General features: G+C 40.8%; 1 protein-coding gene across 1 annotated transcript; it reads left to right on the top strand.

The window, feature by feature from the left end:
- The first annotated feature begins 4,359 nt into the window (after positions 1-4,359).
- Positions 4,360-11,058, top strand: tmx2b (thioredoxin-related transmembrane protein 2b). The gene is made up of 8 exons (XM_085780110.1): positions 4,360-4,683; positions 6,159-6,219; positions 6,568-6,681; positions 7,160-7,236; positions 7,336-7,442; positions 7,587-7,652; positions 7,728-7,857; positions 8,275-11,058. The coding sequence occupies exons 1-8, from the start codon at positions 4,495-4,497 to the stop codon at positions 8,434-8,436; spliced, it is 906 nt and encodes a 301-aa protein (XP_085636236.1). The 5' UTR covers positions 4,360-4,494; the 3' UTR covers positions 8,437-11,058.
- The last annotated feature ends 3,243 nt before the right edge of the window (positions 11,059-14,301 follow it).

Genomic DNA, 14,301 nt, shown 5'->3' with positions numbered 1-14,301 from the left:
TCCTCTGGTGGAGAAGGAGGAGGTGAAGTCACTCTGAGTCTTCTGATCTCTGCGGTGTTTAGTGCGGGACTGCCTGCGCCGAGAGCCCGCCTCGCCGTGTCGGTGCGTGAGGGGGCTCGGTCCCCTCCGTCATCCCGTCGGTGTGGAGGAGGAGGAGGAGGAGGAGGAGGAGGAGGAGGCTGTGACGACGGAGCTGCTGCTGCTGCTGCTGCTGCCGGGAGATCAGGGCCGAGCTGCAGCCGGCTGCCATACAAAGGTCCCTGTGTGGGAATACATCACACACACACACACAGATACAGAGATACACTGTAAGCATCAAAATACAGTCGGATGTAGCCGATGATCAATATCACCACTGTGTGTACACGATGCATGCAAACTGTAGGTGTTACAGCCGATTGATAGCATCATCTGAGTGTAGCCATGCAGGGCCCCTCTGTTTACCGTGTGCAGCCTGTATACTGTAGCCAGGAGGCTAGTAGTAGTAGCCACAGGCAGTCATCATCGCTGCTGCCGGGGGGCGATAAGCCATAACCTCCACTGAATAACACCGACCTGCACCGCTTCGCCGGCCGGTCGGGCTAACAAATAATTATATCCTTCATTCAACCAGGGTTTATTTTATTTTATTTTATTTTTTAAACATATATATTTTAATACTCTAACTGTGTATTGTAAATAATGATGTGAGGCCAAGGCTAAGTAAGTAGGAAAACGTAGCGCATCGAAATTTGACATATCTCCTGGCCAACGGGCTAAAAAAAAAAAAAAAAAACTAGCTACTGTTAATAATGGGAGCTGTCAATGACAAGCGGGTGCAGACAGACAGAGAGAGAGAGAGAGAGAGAGAGAGAGAGAGAGAGAGAGTCGACGACGGCTTTTACCTCTACAGGCGTCGGTCCGGGTGGAAGTGTCGAAGCGGTCCGAGAGGTGGAGGTGAACCGAAGCCAGAAATATCTCTGTGCAGCTCGGCGGCGGCGTCTGCTGCTGCTGGTAATCCCGTCTGGATGCCGTCTTCTTCCCTAGGAGCCGCTTAGCGGAGCGGCCACCATGGTGCTGCTGAAGCTGGCCCGAGTGATGCAGCCGACTTCCGGTCAGGATTTTCACAATAAAGCATTCTATGTTTTTTAGGTTTATTTATTAAGAATGCAACACATTTTAAATAAAACACAACATAATCTTGTATAAAGAAATATATATATATAATTAGAAAGTATCATTTCTTTTTTGTTTTTAGTCTGCTTGATGCATCACTGCTTACTGTGTAGGATACTGATGTGACTGTGACTACACAGTTGGACCATCAGAGTCTAATCAGCTGATCCTTGAGTCCTGTATGTCTCTGGCTCAGGCTGCAGAGGCATAGAAAAGTTAATTCTCATCATTAAAGTGCCTTTTATTCCTAAATTTAAACAAGGACGAGTGGCTCAAAAGTTAATGTTGAATGTTATTGTGCCGCTGATGCAACAGACAAACTCACAGATCATTTAGAGGAAGCCAGCACAGTGAAATATACAAACCAGATCAAATAAACATAAGTATGATACATTAGTGAGAGGCAGAGTGTTGCTGCTCCGAGCCAACACTGTAACACTGAGTATCAACAAAAGTCCAGAGTTGAAAGCTCGGTCGGTCATTTCTTTTTTGTTTTTAGTCTGCTTGATGCATCACTGCTTACTGTGTAGGATACTGATGTGACTGTGACTACATTAATGGGAGCACTGTGAGGGTGTATAGGGGGAAGTTGGCTGGAAGATTAGATGGATGGCAATATTTTATTCTATTTTATCTATTTCTGTAACTGACATGATGGCACATTGTATGTTCTGTGTCTCTGTTGAAAAACAATAAAAGATTTGTTAAAAAAAAAAGTATAATTTCTATCTATTTCCTTTTCAAAATACGGATACATTATTAAGGATGTTCAACGCACTAATGATGAGTGATTCCTCGTCGACAGACTCATAAAAACAAATCTAAAAATTGTGTGAATAATTTCTTGAAATGATTATGGCTATATACGTTTTTGACTGGTCACACGTGTAATGCTATATATATATTACCGGCATAAGACTTTTATGGCACTTATAGTTCAAATTATGTGAGAACATATAGGGCAGTATTTTCCTACTCTTTGGTGAATTGCGAGTTTTAATTTAACTGAACACTAGAAAGATTTACTGTTATAACAGTTATAATCAACCAAAATAATTTAGGCTGTTGTATGCAAAATACTTTTAAATGAACATAACAGTCATGAATGAATGTAGCTGCTAAGGTGACCTGATGCTTGAGTGTTTTTTGTTTTTTTAATAATTTAAATCTAATTTGAAATGATTATTTTTTTCTATATGGATTTCCATGGGTTATACAGTCTCACATCCTTTCCATTTAACATTTTAGCCCTTTCAGGCTCTTATATCGAAGAAAAAGTCCTGAAACTTCCTGTGTGCATTCACTCTAACTCGAGCTTGACACCACACACCAGGGCTGAGATCGGCTCTGATTGGAGCAGATGAGAAGGCAGCGTCAAACCCTGACAGCAGATCTGGAATCAGGTTTTCTGTCCAACTGCAGGCCTGAAAGACATGAGCCCTGTAAGAAAACTGATGCCAGACCAGCCGGTGAGCCGGAAGTAACGCATTGGCAGTGACACACATTTTGATAAATTAATAAATAAACAAAAAAGCAATTATATTATTGGGGGAAAAACATAATATTGGACGCAAATAAAAACACATCACCGTTAAAATAACAATAAGCTCATTTATTTAAAAAATAAAATGAAAGAAAAAGAACAGAGAAATAGAAATATGGACCATCTTCATCAGTTCTCCTCCCACTCCTCTTCCTGTTGTGGGAACTGACATGCTTTTCCTGTTCACGTAGGAGGAAGTGATGAGGGAGCTATGCCCACCAGACAAGACACCATTACCACCTAATAAATGCAAAAAAAAAAAAAAAAGGTAGTGAGTGTTAGTGATGTCAGAAGAAAATGAAGAAAATAACAAAAGCTTCACATGAACATACATCCATTAACATACCAAGCAACCCTGATCCAAACAATCAAGGGTTAAAATGAGATCAGCATTGTTTGATTTTAAATGCTGCAAGGATGATATCATGGCATGGTTTCACCTGGATAAGCAATAGCCCATTTCTATGACCTCACTCATTACATCACCATGTTCATTGTGATGAAAGTGTATAGAAACACTTTGGTGAAGATGGACAGTCTTTACTGTGATGGACAGATTTTACTTCCTTTTAACAAATTCAACAAAAAAACATTTGTGTCGAGACGTGCGTCTTCAATCCACTTGGTGATGATAGTGACAATGGTGGCTTTTCATACAGGAAACATAACATGCAGTGTTTTACAACAAAGGAATAACATGCACCAAGTGATTCACATGAAAGGACACAAAATGAACATAGAGATTTGTTTAAAACAGTGATGTGTGAATGCAAATTATTGTAAAATTAATATAAAATGAGATGGAATAATAAAAAAGAAAGAAGGTAACATAAGAGGTGGGAAATAATCGGTAGGGAGGTGTGAAGGTCGTAGATACATCTGGAATTCTGAAAAATATATATAGGCTAGGCCACATTCACTTTTTATGTCATTACTGCCATTTATATTCATCCCTAAATATCCACAGTGCATCATTTTAATAATGGTGACTTCCTGCAGGATTATGCTCCATGTCACAAAGCTCAAGACCTCAGACTGCTTTCATCAACATGACAGTGAGCTCAGTGAACTGCATTGGCTTATTTTATATTTTATTTGCTTTTTGCATTTTTGCCTGTTTCAATTACTTTTGAGATCTTTTTATTTCTACAAATTTCTGAGACTTGTCATACAGCTCATCTCCGACTGTACTATGCTTCATTATAGCACTAACTTTGTGACTTCTGACAACCTTGAAGATCTTCAAACACCTATCAACGACCTGTTCCCTGTTTCCGACCAATCAGCATTTGCTGTAACACATTCGTCCTGATTGACCTCCGCATCTCTTTCCGGCCCTTTAAATGAGCGTTTCTGCACTATTGTGCCGACAGAAAAGTGGTGAAGCTGCATCAAGGCAACAAACACAAAGGACAGATCCACAGGAAGTCCGGTCTTCTACTTTCAGCGTAAAGTGCGTGTATGCACATTTTAGTTGAGAAAACGCGTCCTTTGGTATAAAGAACCCCCAAAATATGTTGAAATAGAGACAAAATGTCACACATACCCGAAATAGATTTATAAGTAAAGGAACGATAATGATTTATGGCAAGTTCGGTGCATCACAAACAATGATAGGGGCTTTTATTTTGTTAACTACACCGGAAGTTGTACTAACGTTCACCTTCAAGCAGCAGCAGCCTGGTAACCGTTGTTGCAGTAGTCACATTTAGCTAACGGCTTCATCACCGGTAGCTCCCTGTTTTCGGGGGTTCATTTCCCGATTTAGTGGTGGTACGAGAAGAACTGATAGTAAAATGGCTTTGCTAACACCTTTATTCGCTTTCCTGTATCACCTGCCGCTGGTGTACAAATGGCTGCTGAAGCCCTACTATGTGGCCTCCCTCTTCATGTCTGTAGCCTTTCTAGCTGTCCGCAAGACGCCGGGCATCTGTGATAATCTGGCCACACAGCGAGAGGACGGAAACTCCTGCGACTTCGACTGGGTCCGTACAACAACAACAACAAAAAAATCACAACACTGGTTTTCCAAATGGTATCAATACGATTGTATCTTAGCTGGTCGGTGAATGGATGGACACAGTTTTGGATGGATCACTGACAGCAAGTGCAGCAGGGGCTAGGTGACATTAGCCGCTAGCTGCAGGGAGAGAATGACAGGCCAGAAAAAACAACAACCTTGAAGTATACACAGTTATGTTAATTGGCAGCTATACACGAGTCACAAAACACATGTTATGACTTGGTACATTTAATTCTGCGATTATATTTCGTGCGGTCTATGTAGATATTGAAATGAGTTTATGAATGCATTGATCAACGTGTAGCTAGCTGCAGTAACGTTAACGTTAACTACGCCATTCATTACTTACCGGTAACGAAACCGTAACGTTAGCTAAGTAATCGATAGTAAGAGTGGATGGAGGGATCAGCAGAGGATGATCTAAGTAAGACAAGTGACCAGCTCCTCTATTGAATAGTGCCACATACACACACACACAGGAACGATGGCCTTGTAACTTAGATATACTACATGCATGTTGTAATGTAATGACTAATCAGCAGGAAGATGGTGTGTGTTGACCTTTTTGTATGTCTTTCACACCGATAGACAACTATGGTGCAAGAAAAGGTCTCACAAGGATGTGATCTCAAATGCAGTTAAAGAATAGAAGCTGACAGGGCTACATATTGGCCGTAAATGTGGGCATTTTGCCCCTTACATTTGAGTCAGTGCAAGTACATTTTTCATCTACTTGCACTGTTTTTTTTTTCAGCTGTGGTAAAAAGTGGAAGGGGCAAAATGTGAATATTTGTTAATTATGAGTCGATTTACAGTGTGCACCCCTAAATTTTCTGCTTATGCTCCTAAAATTTAAAGTTAGAGAGGCCACTGTGCTGCTAGTATAACAGTTAAGTCTGGAGCTCTGTAAGCTAAACATGTAAGCTGTATGTCTGTGTATATGTTCAATCTTGGATCAAAAGACAGGGTTCCTACGCAAGTATGGAAAGTATGGAAACGTATGGAATTTGATTTTATGCATTTCCAGGTCTGGAAAAGTATGGAAAATGGAAACTATTGTATGGAAAAATATTTATCTTAATACTTATCTGGGTTTGGTCTCATCTGAAGTTATTTGGGTTAATTATTTGTATGCACTATTATACCCAGCTACAATCTCCAGGAAATTATTTGGTTTACACATTCAGAATAATGAAAACAAATGATAAATTGCATGATTTTTTTATGTTATGCACATCTATTTACTCAAATATCACAAATAATTTGAATTTTTTTTACAGAGAAGTCTGGAAATTAGGGTCTGGAAAAAGTATGGAATTTGGAAATTTAAAATGTGTAGGAACCCTGAAAAGATGTTAATTCTTGACGCTTGATATATTTACAGACCGGTGAACACGGTGCCCTCTCTGATGAGATATGTTACATTTGTGTTTTCAGAGAGAAGTGGAGATTCTCATGTTTCTCAGTGCCATCGTCATGATGAAGAACAGACGAGCGAGTGAGTAAACGTTTTATTCTTAAATAGTTTTAGTAGTTGTGTGGATTAACACTTTCTCAGGTTTGCAATGATAGGTCTAATCACAACACATCCTGAATCATGGACCACATGAAAGTAACAGGAAATCTAATGACACCAGTGAGATCAGTGAACCAGTCGGATGCAGGTTTTTTTTCACTGTGACAAGAATAAAAGTGCAGAAGAAACATATTAGATTGATCATGTCCTGTTTAAAGGACGCCCGATAGCAGTTGAGATATCAACAACTCAGTATCATAATCTCTTGTTGACATCAATGTTTTTGTGGCATTTGGACAAAAACATGAAAAGTGTTTTGATTTCTCTCAGTAACGGTGGAGCAGCATGTGGGAAACATCATCCTGTTCAGCAAAGTGGCCAATGTCATCCTGTTCTTCAGACTGGACATCAGGATGGGACTGCTCTACCTGACCCTCTGCATAGGTCAGTCCAAACATTACTATTACACACTGACATCAGAGAGACTTCTGCTTGTTTGAATTCATACGCTGAAAAACAGGTTCTTGTCTGGCTTTATCTTGCGTTGTCTGCTGTTATCTTGTATGTTTCTTATTGTCAATGAATAAAAGGAAGAGTCCAAAGTCAATCATTAACGTCTTTCAAACAAGTGTGTGTGAGTTGGTCTATAGCACTCAGTGACATGTTCCTTCACTACCAGTACATAAACACAAGTACAAAAAGAAAAAACAAAAGTTACATAATAATAATTTTAAACAAATCCTACACCACAATAACACTCAAACAACATGAGCCAAATGTGCTGTTATTGCACTTAAATTTTTGCTTTTCCCTCTGCTTTCTGCCTTATTATTAATGACAGCAGGTATCTGGCCAGAGCCATAGCTCTGTACAAATCAAATATAAGAGCAGTTCTCTTATGTTGGTTCTTTGTCTGTTCCAGTGTTCTTGATGACCTGTAAGCCTCCTCTGTACATGGGACCAGAGTACATCAAATACTTCAGCGACAAAACCATTGATGTGAGTAACGGAGACGATTGTAGCAGTTTGGCCTCTGACAAAGAGCGACCATGTTTGAAAGTTTGTCTTTATCCGTGCTGCTGTGCTTCGTTTGTCCAGGATGAGCTGGAGAGAGATGGTCGTGTGACATGGATCGTTGAGTTTTTCGCCAACTGGTCTCCTGAGTGCCAGTCCTTCGCTTCCGTCTATGCTGATCTCTCGCTCAAGTAAGACCCATCCCACCTACTCATTTTATATATACTTGTATAACCCTGTGGAAATGCAGCCATCGATCACATGATGTGACTGTGATGAGAGAGATGTGCATCCAATGGGCATGCACTTCAGTCGCTTCTGATCTTGTGTTTTAGGTATAACTGTGCTGGCCTCAAGTTTGGCAAAGTGGACATCGGACGTTACGGAGAAGTCTCCAAGAAGTAAGTCATTTGGTCTCAGTCGTTGCCGAATGAACATGAACACGAACACATGAACATTTTTAATCTGTTCCGCAGGTACAAGGTGTCAACGTCTCCGCTGTCCAAGCAGCTTCCCTCTCTGGTGCTGTTCCAGGGAGGGAAAGAGGTGATGCGACGCCCCCAGGTGGACAAGAAGGGCAGAGCCGTATCATGGAGCTTCACCGAGGTCAGACTGGGCAACACACATCTTACCTGAGCCTGTTATTATCAGAACACACTTGGTTCATGTTGTCAGTGGTGCAAACAGCGTTTTAAAAAAAATAGCCTTCAACCAGTCGCACTCACCTGTGTAACTAAGTTGCTGGTCAACTTAAACTAGATGTGCTGTTTAAATTCAGAGATTGTTCAGTCTGTTTTATACCAAGGTTAGCAGGTAGAAACAGTTTTTGGTTTTAAAGTGGTAAAGATGCTAAAGTCCTGACCAACTCCTTCCGTACCACCAGACATGTACGTCATGTAGGGAACAACCACAAGGCTGAAAAGACAGTTGACACTGGTGCCAATATGCTACTGATTACAATATAATACATTTTACAACACTGTAGTCTGGTGGAAAATGAAGTTGTCTGTCTTCCTCCTTTAGGAGAACATCATTCGTGAGTTCAACCTGAACGAACTCTACCAGAAATCCAAGAAACTCAGCAAGACAAAAGAAGACAAGGTCAGCCAGTGCCAGTTCCCGCCGGTCCCCGAGGAGGAGGAACCGGAGCAGAGGGAAGAGCTGGAGTCCAAGAAGGACAAGTAGGACAGTTGGTTTCGCTCTGCTTCAACATCTGGATGGAACTGTTTTGAGTCCAGGTCAGCCAGGTCAGCTCCTCCTCCACCTCTTGTTCGCGCTCCTCCTCTAAGTGTTCACTTTGCTCCCTCATTGATCAGTCTGTGTGGATCACCGACTGAGACGGACTTCATCACCATTTAGCGCTCACCGCCGTTTTCAAACCCAGTATTTCAGTACATGTGCAGCTACAGTGACCTCGGCCTGTTTTCCCCCCGTAGACCCGAGCAGAGAGAACAGGTGTACACTTTAGTGGAGAAGCCAACTGAGATGCGGTAAACCAGCTGGAGAGGGCTGCGATGCTGTGAAGTGGTCCAGTACATCGTCAGTGGAAATGTGCTGTGCTGACCTGTGTGCGTTGAGTTGTTGACGTCACCACAGCACATTTCTGATGGTTAATCCTGTGAATTCTGACAGAATAAGTTCTTACTAATTAAAACACTGAGGGAGCAAAGAATGTGATGTTACTTTTAATGATTTTTTAATGATTTTTTTTATTTTTAACGCAACTAATTTAATTCCAAGTAGATGTTTATGTTGAAATCTTTTAATGATAAACTGTATATTCATGATAAATAAGTTCTAACTGGTACACACACTGGACTGTGTGTGATGTAGATTTCATTTGCAGTACTGAAAAAATCCAGGGTCCTTCATTGTGACACAATATGGGAGCGCTTGTTTAATATCACCACATCGGCACAGGTCGGGTGGAGTTAGTCAAGTTTACTAGTAGCTGGACAGCAGCATCCCCCATTCACCTCCACAGACTCTGTACAGTTGTGGACTGATCCTCAGCTTCAGTGTCCTTCAAACCTTCCTGACAAAAACATTCCAGCGGTTTTTATTTCTCTTTGTGTGTTTTTTTTTGTTTTGTTATTGTTCTCCTGTATTTGTGTCTCAGACTGAGATGAACATGTCTTCAACTGTCAGTCAGCACGCCTCGTTTTTGTGCATAGGTTCATGTCGCGATGGGAGATTTTCTTATTTTTTGAAGGTTTTATACGGATCTGGTTCCTAAAGATTATTATAATAATAATTTATTAACAACTACCTGTTTAGTTACTTATCGGTTACCTTTTAAAAAAAATGTTTTTAGCAGCGCTTGAGCTTCAGCATCAACCTGTACTCTGTTTTCTCTCAGCCTCTCAGGGGTCAGGGTGTTTGGAGCTCTCAAAATCCCTGTGACCTCTGCAAACAGACAAAAAGTCAAGATGAATCAGTGGCAGAAAATGTTTGTGATCCCAGTTCTGAGCTGACCTCCACTTCATTAGATGCCTTAGATACAATCCAGGTCCAAATAGAGAGGTGCGGTGTTCACAGCTTCTGTTTGTACTTTGTATCTCACAGTCTGTCTAATTTGTTTGTTTCCAACAATGAATAAGATCAAATACCTGACACTTGAGTTTAAATGTGATATGATTATTGTAGGATAATACCGTTTTCATTTTTCAATTTTAGTGCTTGTTGTCAACTTTGAATATACAACAAACAGCAACGTATTCATATCAGTTGACCCCCCCACCCAGCCAGCCACACCCCCACATGAGCCCCTGAGCCTGTGGTTGTCAAAAGAGCTCAATGCACTGCTGCGTAAGAAAACACATGCAAGTGTTTTGAGCTTCAAGGGCCACTGTAGTTTATTTACTGCAGGGTGATTTTGGCAGCGGACAGAGCGGAGTGTTAAAACCTGTGCTGTGTGTGTCGTTCCTCGGTGCTGACAGATGGAGTTACATCACCAGGCTGAACCATGTGATCAACACTGAACTCAAACTGAAGCCGTCTCAATCCACCAAGGCGTGGCGCTTCATAGTCGTCGTAGACTGCACACATTTAACAGACATCAGATGGTGTGGTTAATTACCGGCTGTTCCCACTTCTTTTTTTCTTTTTCTTTTTTTTTTACAGTTTGGTTTGTACCGTTAGATGTCCAACTGAGCTAAAAAAAAAAAACAGTGCTTACATTTAAATTCCTCAGGCTCTCTGTTGGTGTTGTTTGCTCCCAGTGAATATTGGTCAGGCCACTGAAGATCCACCTTCTGAAGGACACGCCTCCTGAATTGGGACACGGTGTGTGTTTGTGTGTGTGTGTGTGTGTGTATCCTGAAACCTTCACACTGGGTTTGCATTTCCACATTTCATATCACGTTTAGCCGACCAAAAATGATGTCAGACACTTGTCCTGCTGACAAGAACTGGACAAAGTTCATTCTCTGAACCCTGAGGAGCAGGTGTGGAGCTTCAGACTGTTCATAGCGACATGAGACACATTCCACTTTTTCTTTTTCACTTTTGGCATTTGATTTCTCTCAACTCGCTTCCTGTTATTTCTTTGTTGATAACATTCCCAATCAAGAGTGATTTTTTTTTTTTTTTTTTTACTGTGAAACCCTATTAAGATTTGCCTTTTGATCACACTGATTATCCCTGATCCCTTCTTTTATTACTGTTTTTCATTTGTAATTTTACACATTCTGAAACTGATTTGTCAGGTTGCATTTCATTGGAGCTGCACTCCACAACACTTGTATGTATATATGCTCCTGTTTGAAGTCTGGCCTGTTGTTCATGCAATAAAACTATGTGCACATGAGTCTGCGCAGTCGTCATTAACCTCTCCCTGCACAGGTGGATCAAATCCACAGCTTCATGACTGGTGTCACTACAGATCCTCTAATAGAAGTAAAACTCAGATTTTTACCAGAGTTTAATTCAAATTTGCAGCCTCTCTCTGCCTCCCAATTCCCTGTCTCTCTCAACTGTCTTATCAATTAAAGGCAATTAAAAATTAAAGCCCAAAAAATTCAAGTAGTCGAAAGTAATTTTTTTTTTGTCAACTGACACTTATTTAACCAAATGTCCTACATCATGACACTCAGTAAAATAAACCATGACATCCTACCTATTATCTGAATGTGCACCAAATGGATACAGACCTGACCACAGGTTGACCATCCATCACATTGTAGTTCTCACTACATCTTAGCACCTGGAGGGAAATCATTCAAATTTAGTAAAAACTTTCACCTGGACTCAAGGACGAACTGAATAGATTTGTGGCGGCCTCACTTGGCGCTTTGGAACTCCTTAAGGAAATTGCTTCAAATTTGGTTTCAAACATTCATTTAGTCTTATTGATGAACTGGTTAAATAGTGGTAGTCAAAGGTAAAAGGTCAGTGTGACCTCACAAACACTTTTTAGCCATAACTCAAGACTTCACACAGCGATTTTGACTAAATGTCACTCCAGATGTTTGTATTTAAACAGGTTGTAACCTGAAACTAGTCTGAGCGGAGGAGGCAGCTGATTCTAGTTTGTTTAAAAAAAAACTGTGATCATATACTATGTGGAGTCTGCAGAAATGTAAAGCTGATAGTTAACATGTCAGCAGGTCCAGCAGACAGTCATAACTGTTTACTTGCTTCACTATATTCACCTGAAAACCCTTTAGAAACGATGTAGAAGATACAGTATAATGATTTTCATTGTTGAGACAAGGACGAAAACACAACAAAACTCATGTATGAGCTGTTGTAGTTGAGGTTGGGTTTCAGTCTCATTTGAGTATGCAGATAAATGCAAACTACAGTAAAATGCAGGTGAATGCTTCTCTGAAACACAAGGGGCGGGGTTAAATAACTTCAGCCTGATTGGTCTGGGGGAAAAGAGCGACAATGTTTTCACCTCTTCGTTTAAAGTTTATTACCAATAACCCGGCCCCTCACCACATACACACATCCACTAACACATTCACACACATTAAGCTGTACAGTACACATATTTGTCTTTTCTTTGAACGTCGTTGCTAAAATCCACCTCCAGCCCACCGTCTCCATCTGTGTCCGCAAGTTACAGCAACAATAGAAAAAAGAAAAAAAAAAAACAGAGCAAAGCATTCACCACAGACACAGGATTCTCTCTCTGGTAATACCACGTGTGCTTCATTTATTTTACCATAACCGGTCATATTGTTTGCAGCGTTGAGCACTTGTGCTCCTGTGTCGTTCTTTGTAGTCAAAGACTACTGGTTTAAAAAATGGAAACCGGAAGGCGAAACTCCAGAGAAAACTGACCCAAGTTAAACATCATACCTCTGCCCATCATGTCTTGCCATTATTACAATGTGGTGCCAAAGCAGCTGTTAAAACAAGTTCATGGGACTTTTTTTTTTCTTGTTTTCCTGTGAAGGAGCTCCAAGTTGAGTGCAACAAAACACTGTCGGCTAACATTTCCAAAATCCCCCAGCAGCTGGAGGCGGCTGACGGAGTGTGAAATCAACAGATATGTCGTGTTTAGCAGGTCAGAGGAAGACTTGGTGCACTGGTTCACAAGTGTCCACTACATCATCCAAGACTTAAGCAGCTTTAATTTTGACCTTTTAACACATTTTCTCACACAAGGAGCCTCATCTATAAATGTTCACTTGATCTTACGCTCATTAACCAAAATTACCACTAAGTCTGACTACAAGTTTTATGATGATTAAAGAGCAGCAGGAAAGTCACGTCTTGTGAGTGATTTATCTCCGCTTGTACATTTATTTTACTGAAATAAATAATATATTACTTGTGTAACATTACACATTTTTCAAGTGTCTAATAGCAATAAGACTTTTCATAACAACAAAAGTATCCTATTTATTCCTATCATCTTGTTTGTTTTAACAGTGGCCAAGACTGTGCCGAGGAATAGAGATCATTTTCTTAGCAAAGACGCGACTTGACAATAAGAGCATCTTATAAATGAGGCGTCTGGTCTGAGACAATCCTGTCCAGGACATTTAGGACATTGTGAATGAAGCGTCTTCAACTGTTGAACATCTCCCAAAACCAATCAGGAGGGCTGCTTTCATCTACTTATCCCATCTACGAGACACCACACCCCCTCGTTTTGAGTCGGTATTAAAAACTCTTCATTTATCACTAGCTATATTTCCATATAAATTCATATAAAACAATTTCAAATTAAATAGGTGAAAAAAAATGACACTTATATTTTCAAGGCAATTGCTCAAGGAATTAATTTTCTAGAAAAAAGTTTGCCTTTTTTTTTCTTCTTCCAAAGGAGCCCATTAACGACAAAAGGCCAAAATATGATTTTCTTCTTTCTCCACTTTAGTTTCCTCACTTCTTGTTTGTTCAAACAATGACATGGTCCACAGCCAAACACAGTGGCCTATTAGTGGCTAGTAGTAATAGTAGTGCATGCTGCTGTCCGGTATGAATGCCTTTAAAAAAAAAAATATCCACATTTAAAATCACATCATCCTGTACAAACATGGAATCATATTCACATCTAGGGATAAACCAACATATGAATCATAGAAAGAGGGAATCAGTATTTTGTTTTGTTTTTTTTCCATCACATTTTTCTTCCCTCCATCGAAAAGGCAAGTCAGTTCACGCAGCCACACTGATCAACAGTTCATGGGTGGAGCACTTCTCTCTCTCACTGGTCGATTGTCACGCCTCCGTGGATCCCACAAACCGCTTGATTATCGACCCTCTGCGTCGTCGTCGTCCTATTGTGCGTTTTCCGCGACGGGGTGGGAGGCAGCGAATGACACCACGACACGTTAGCTGGGATCCTGACCCCGGCTCCATGCATCGCACAAACACAGCTAGTGTTCCTTGGTCAAATGAAATAACACCACGCTCCATTTGGGGGAGGCTTGTCACAATGAATAGGGTTTAATTAAAGGGTTAGTTGGGGTCACCTGACGTGGGGTTGTGTGAGGTAGTCGTGCGTAGACAAGTGTGTCACCTGCAGATCAGGAGAAAGAGCAGGGAACAACAATGTGCTGCTGTGCAACCAACAAAGCAACACTATCCTTT

Source organism: Trachurus japonicus, chromosome 1, assembly GCF_045865225.1.
Source record: "Trachurus japonicus isolate A0001 chromosome 1, Traja_1.0".
Taxonomy (NCBI): domain Eukaryota; kingdom Metazoa; phylum Chordata; class Actinopteri; order Carangiformes; family Carangidae; genus Trachurus; species Trachurus japonicus.
Note: the sequence above shows the minus strand (reverse complement) of the source record. Positions and strands in the feature narration are given on the sequence as shown.

Excerpts from the sequence above, each read along its gene's own strand:
- tmx2b (XM_085780110.1), top strand. The coding sequence starts at position 4,495 with ATGGCTTTGCTAACACCTTTATTCGCTTTCCTGTATCACCTGCCGCTG. Across the intron at positions 4,684-6,158 it reads ACTCCTGCGACTTCGACTGG|AGAGAAGTGGAGATTCTCAT; the intron begins GTCCGTACAACA and ends TTGTGTTTTCAG. Across the intron at positions 7,653-7,727 it reads TACGGAGAAGTCTCCAAGAA|GTACAAGGTGTCAACGTCTC; the intron begins GTAAGTCATTTG and ends TCTGTTCCGCAG.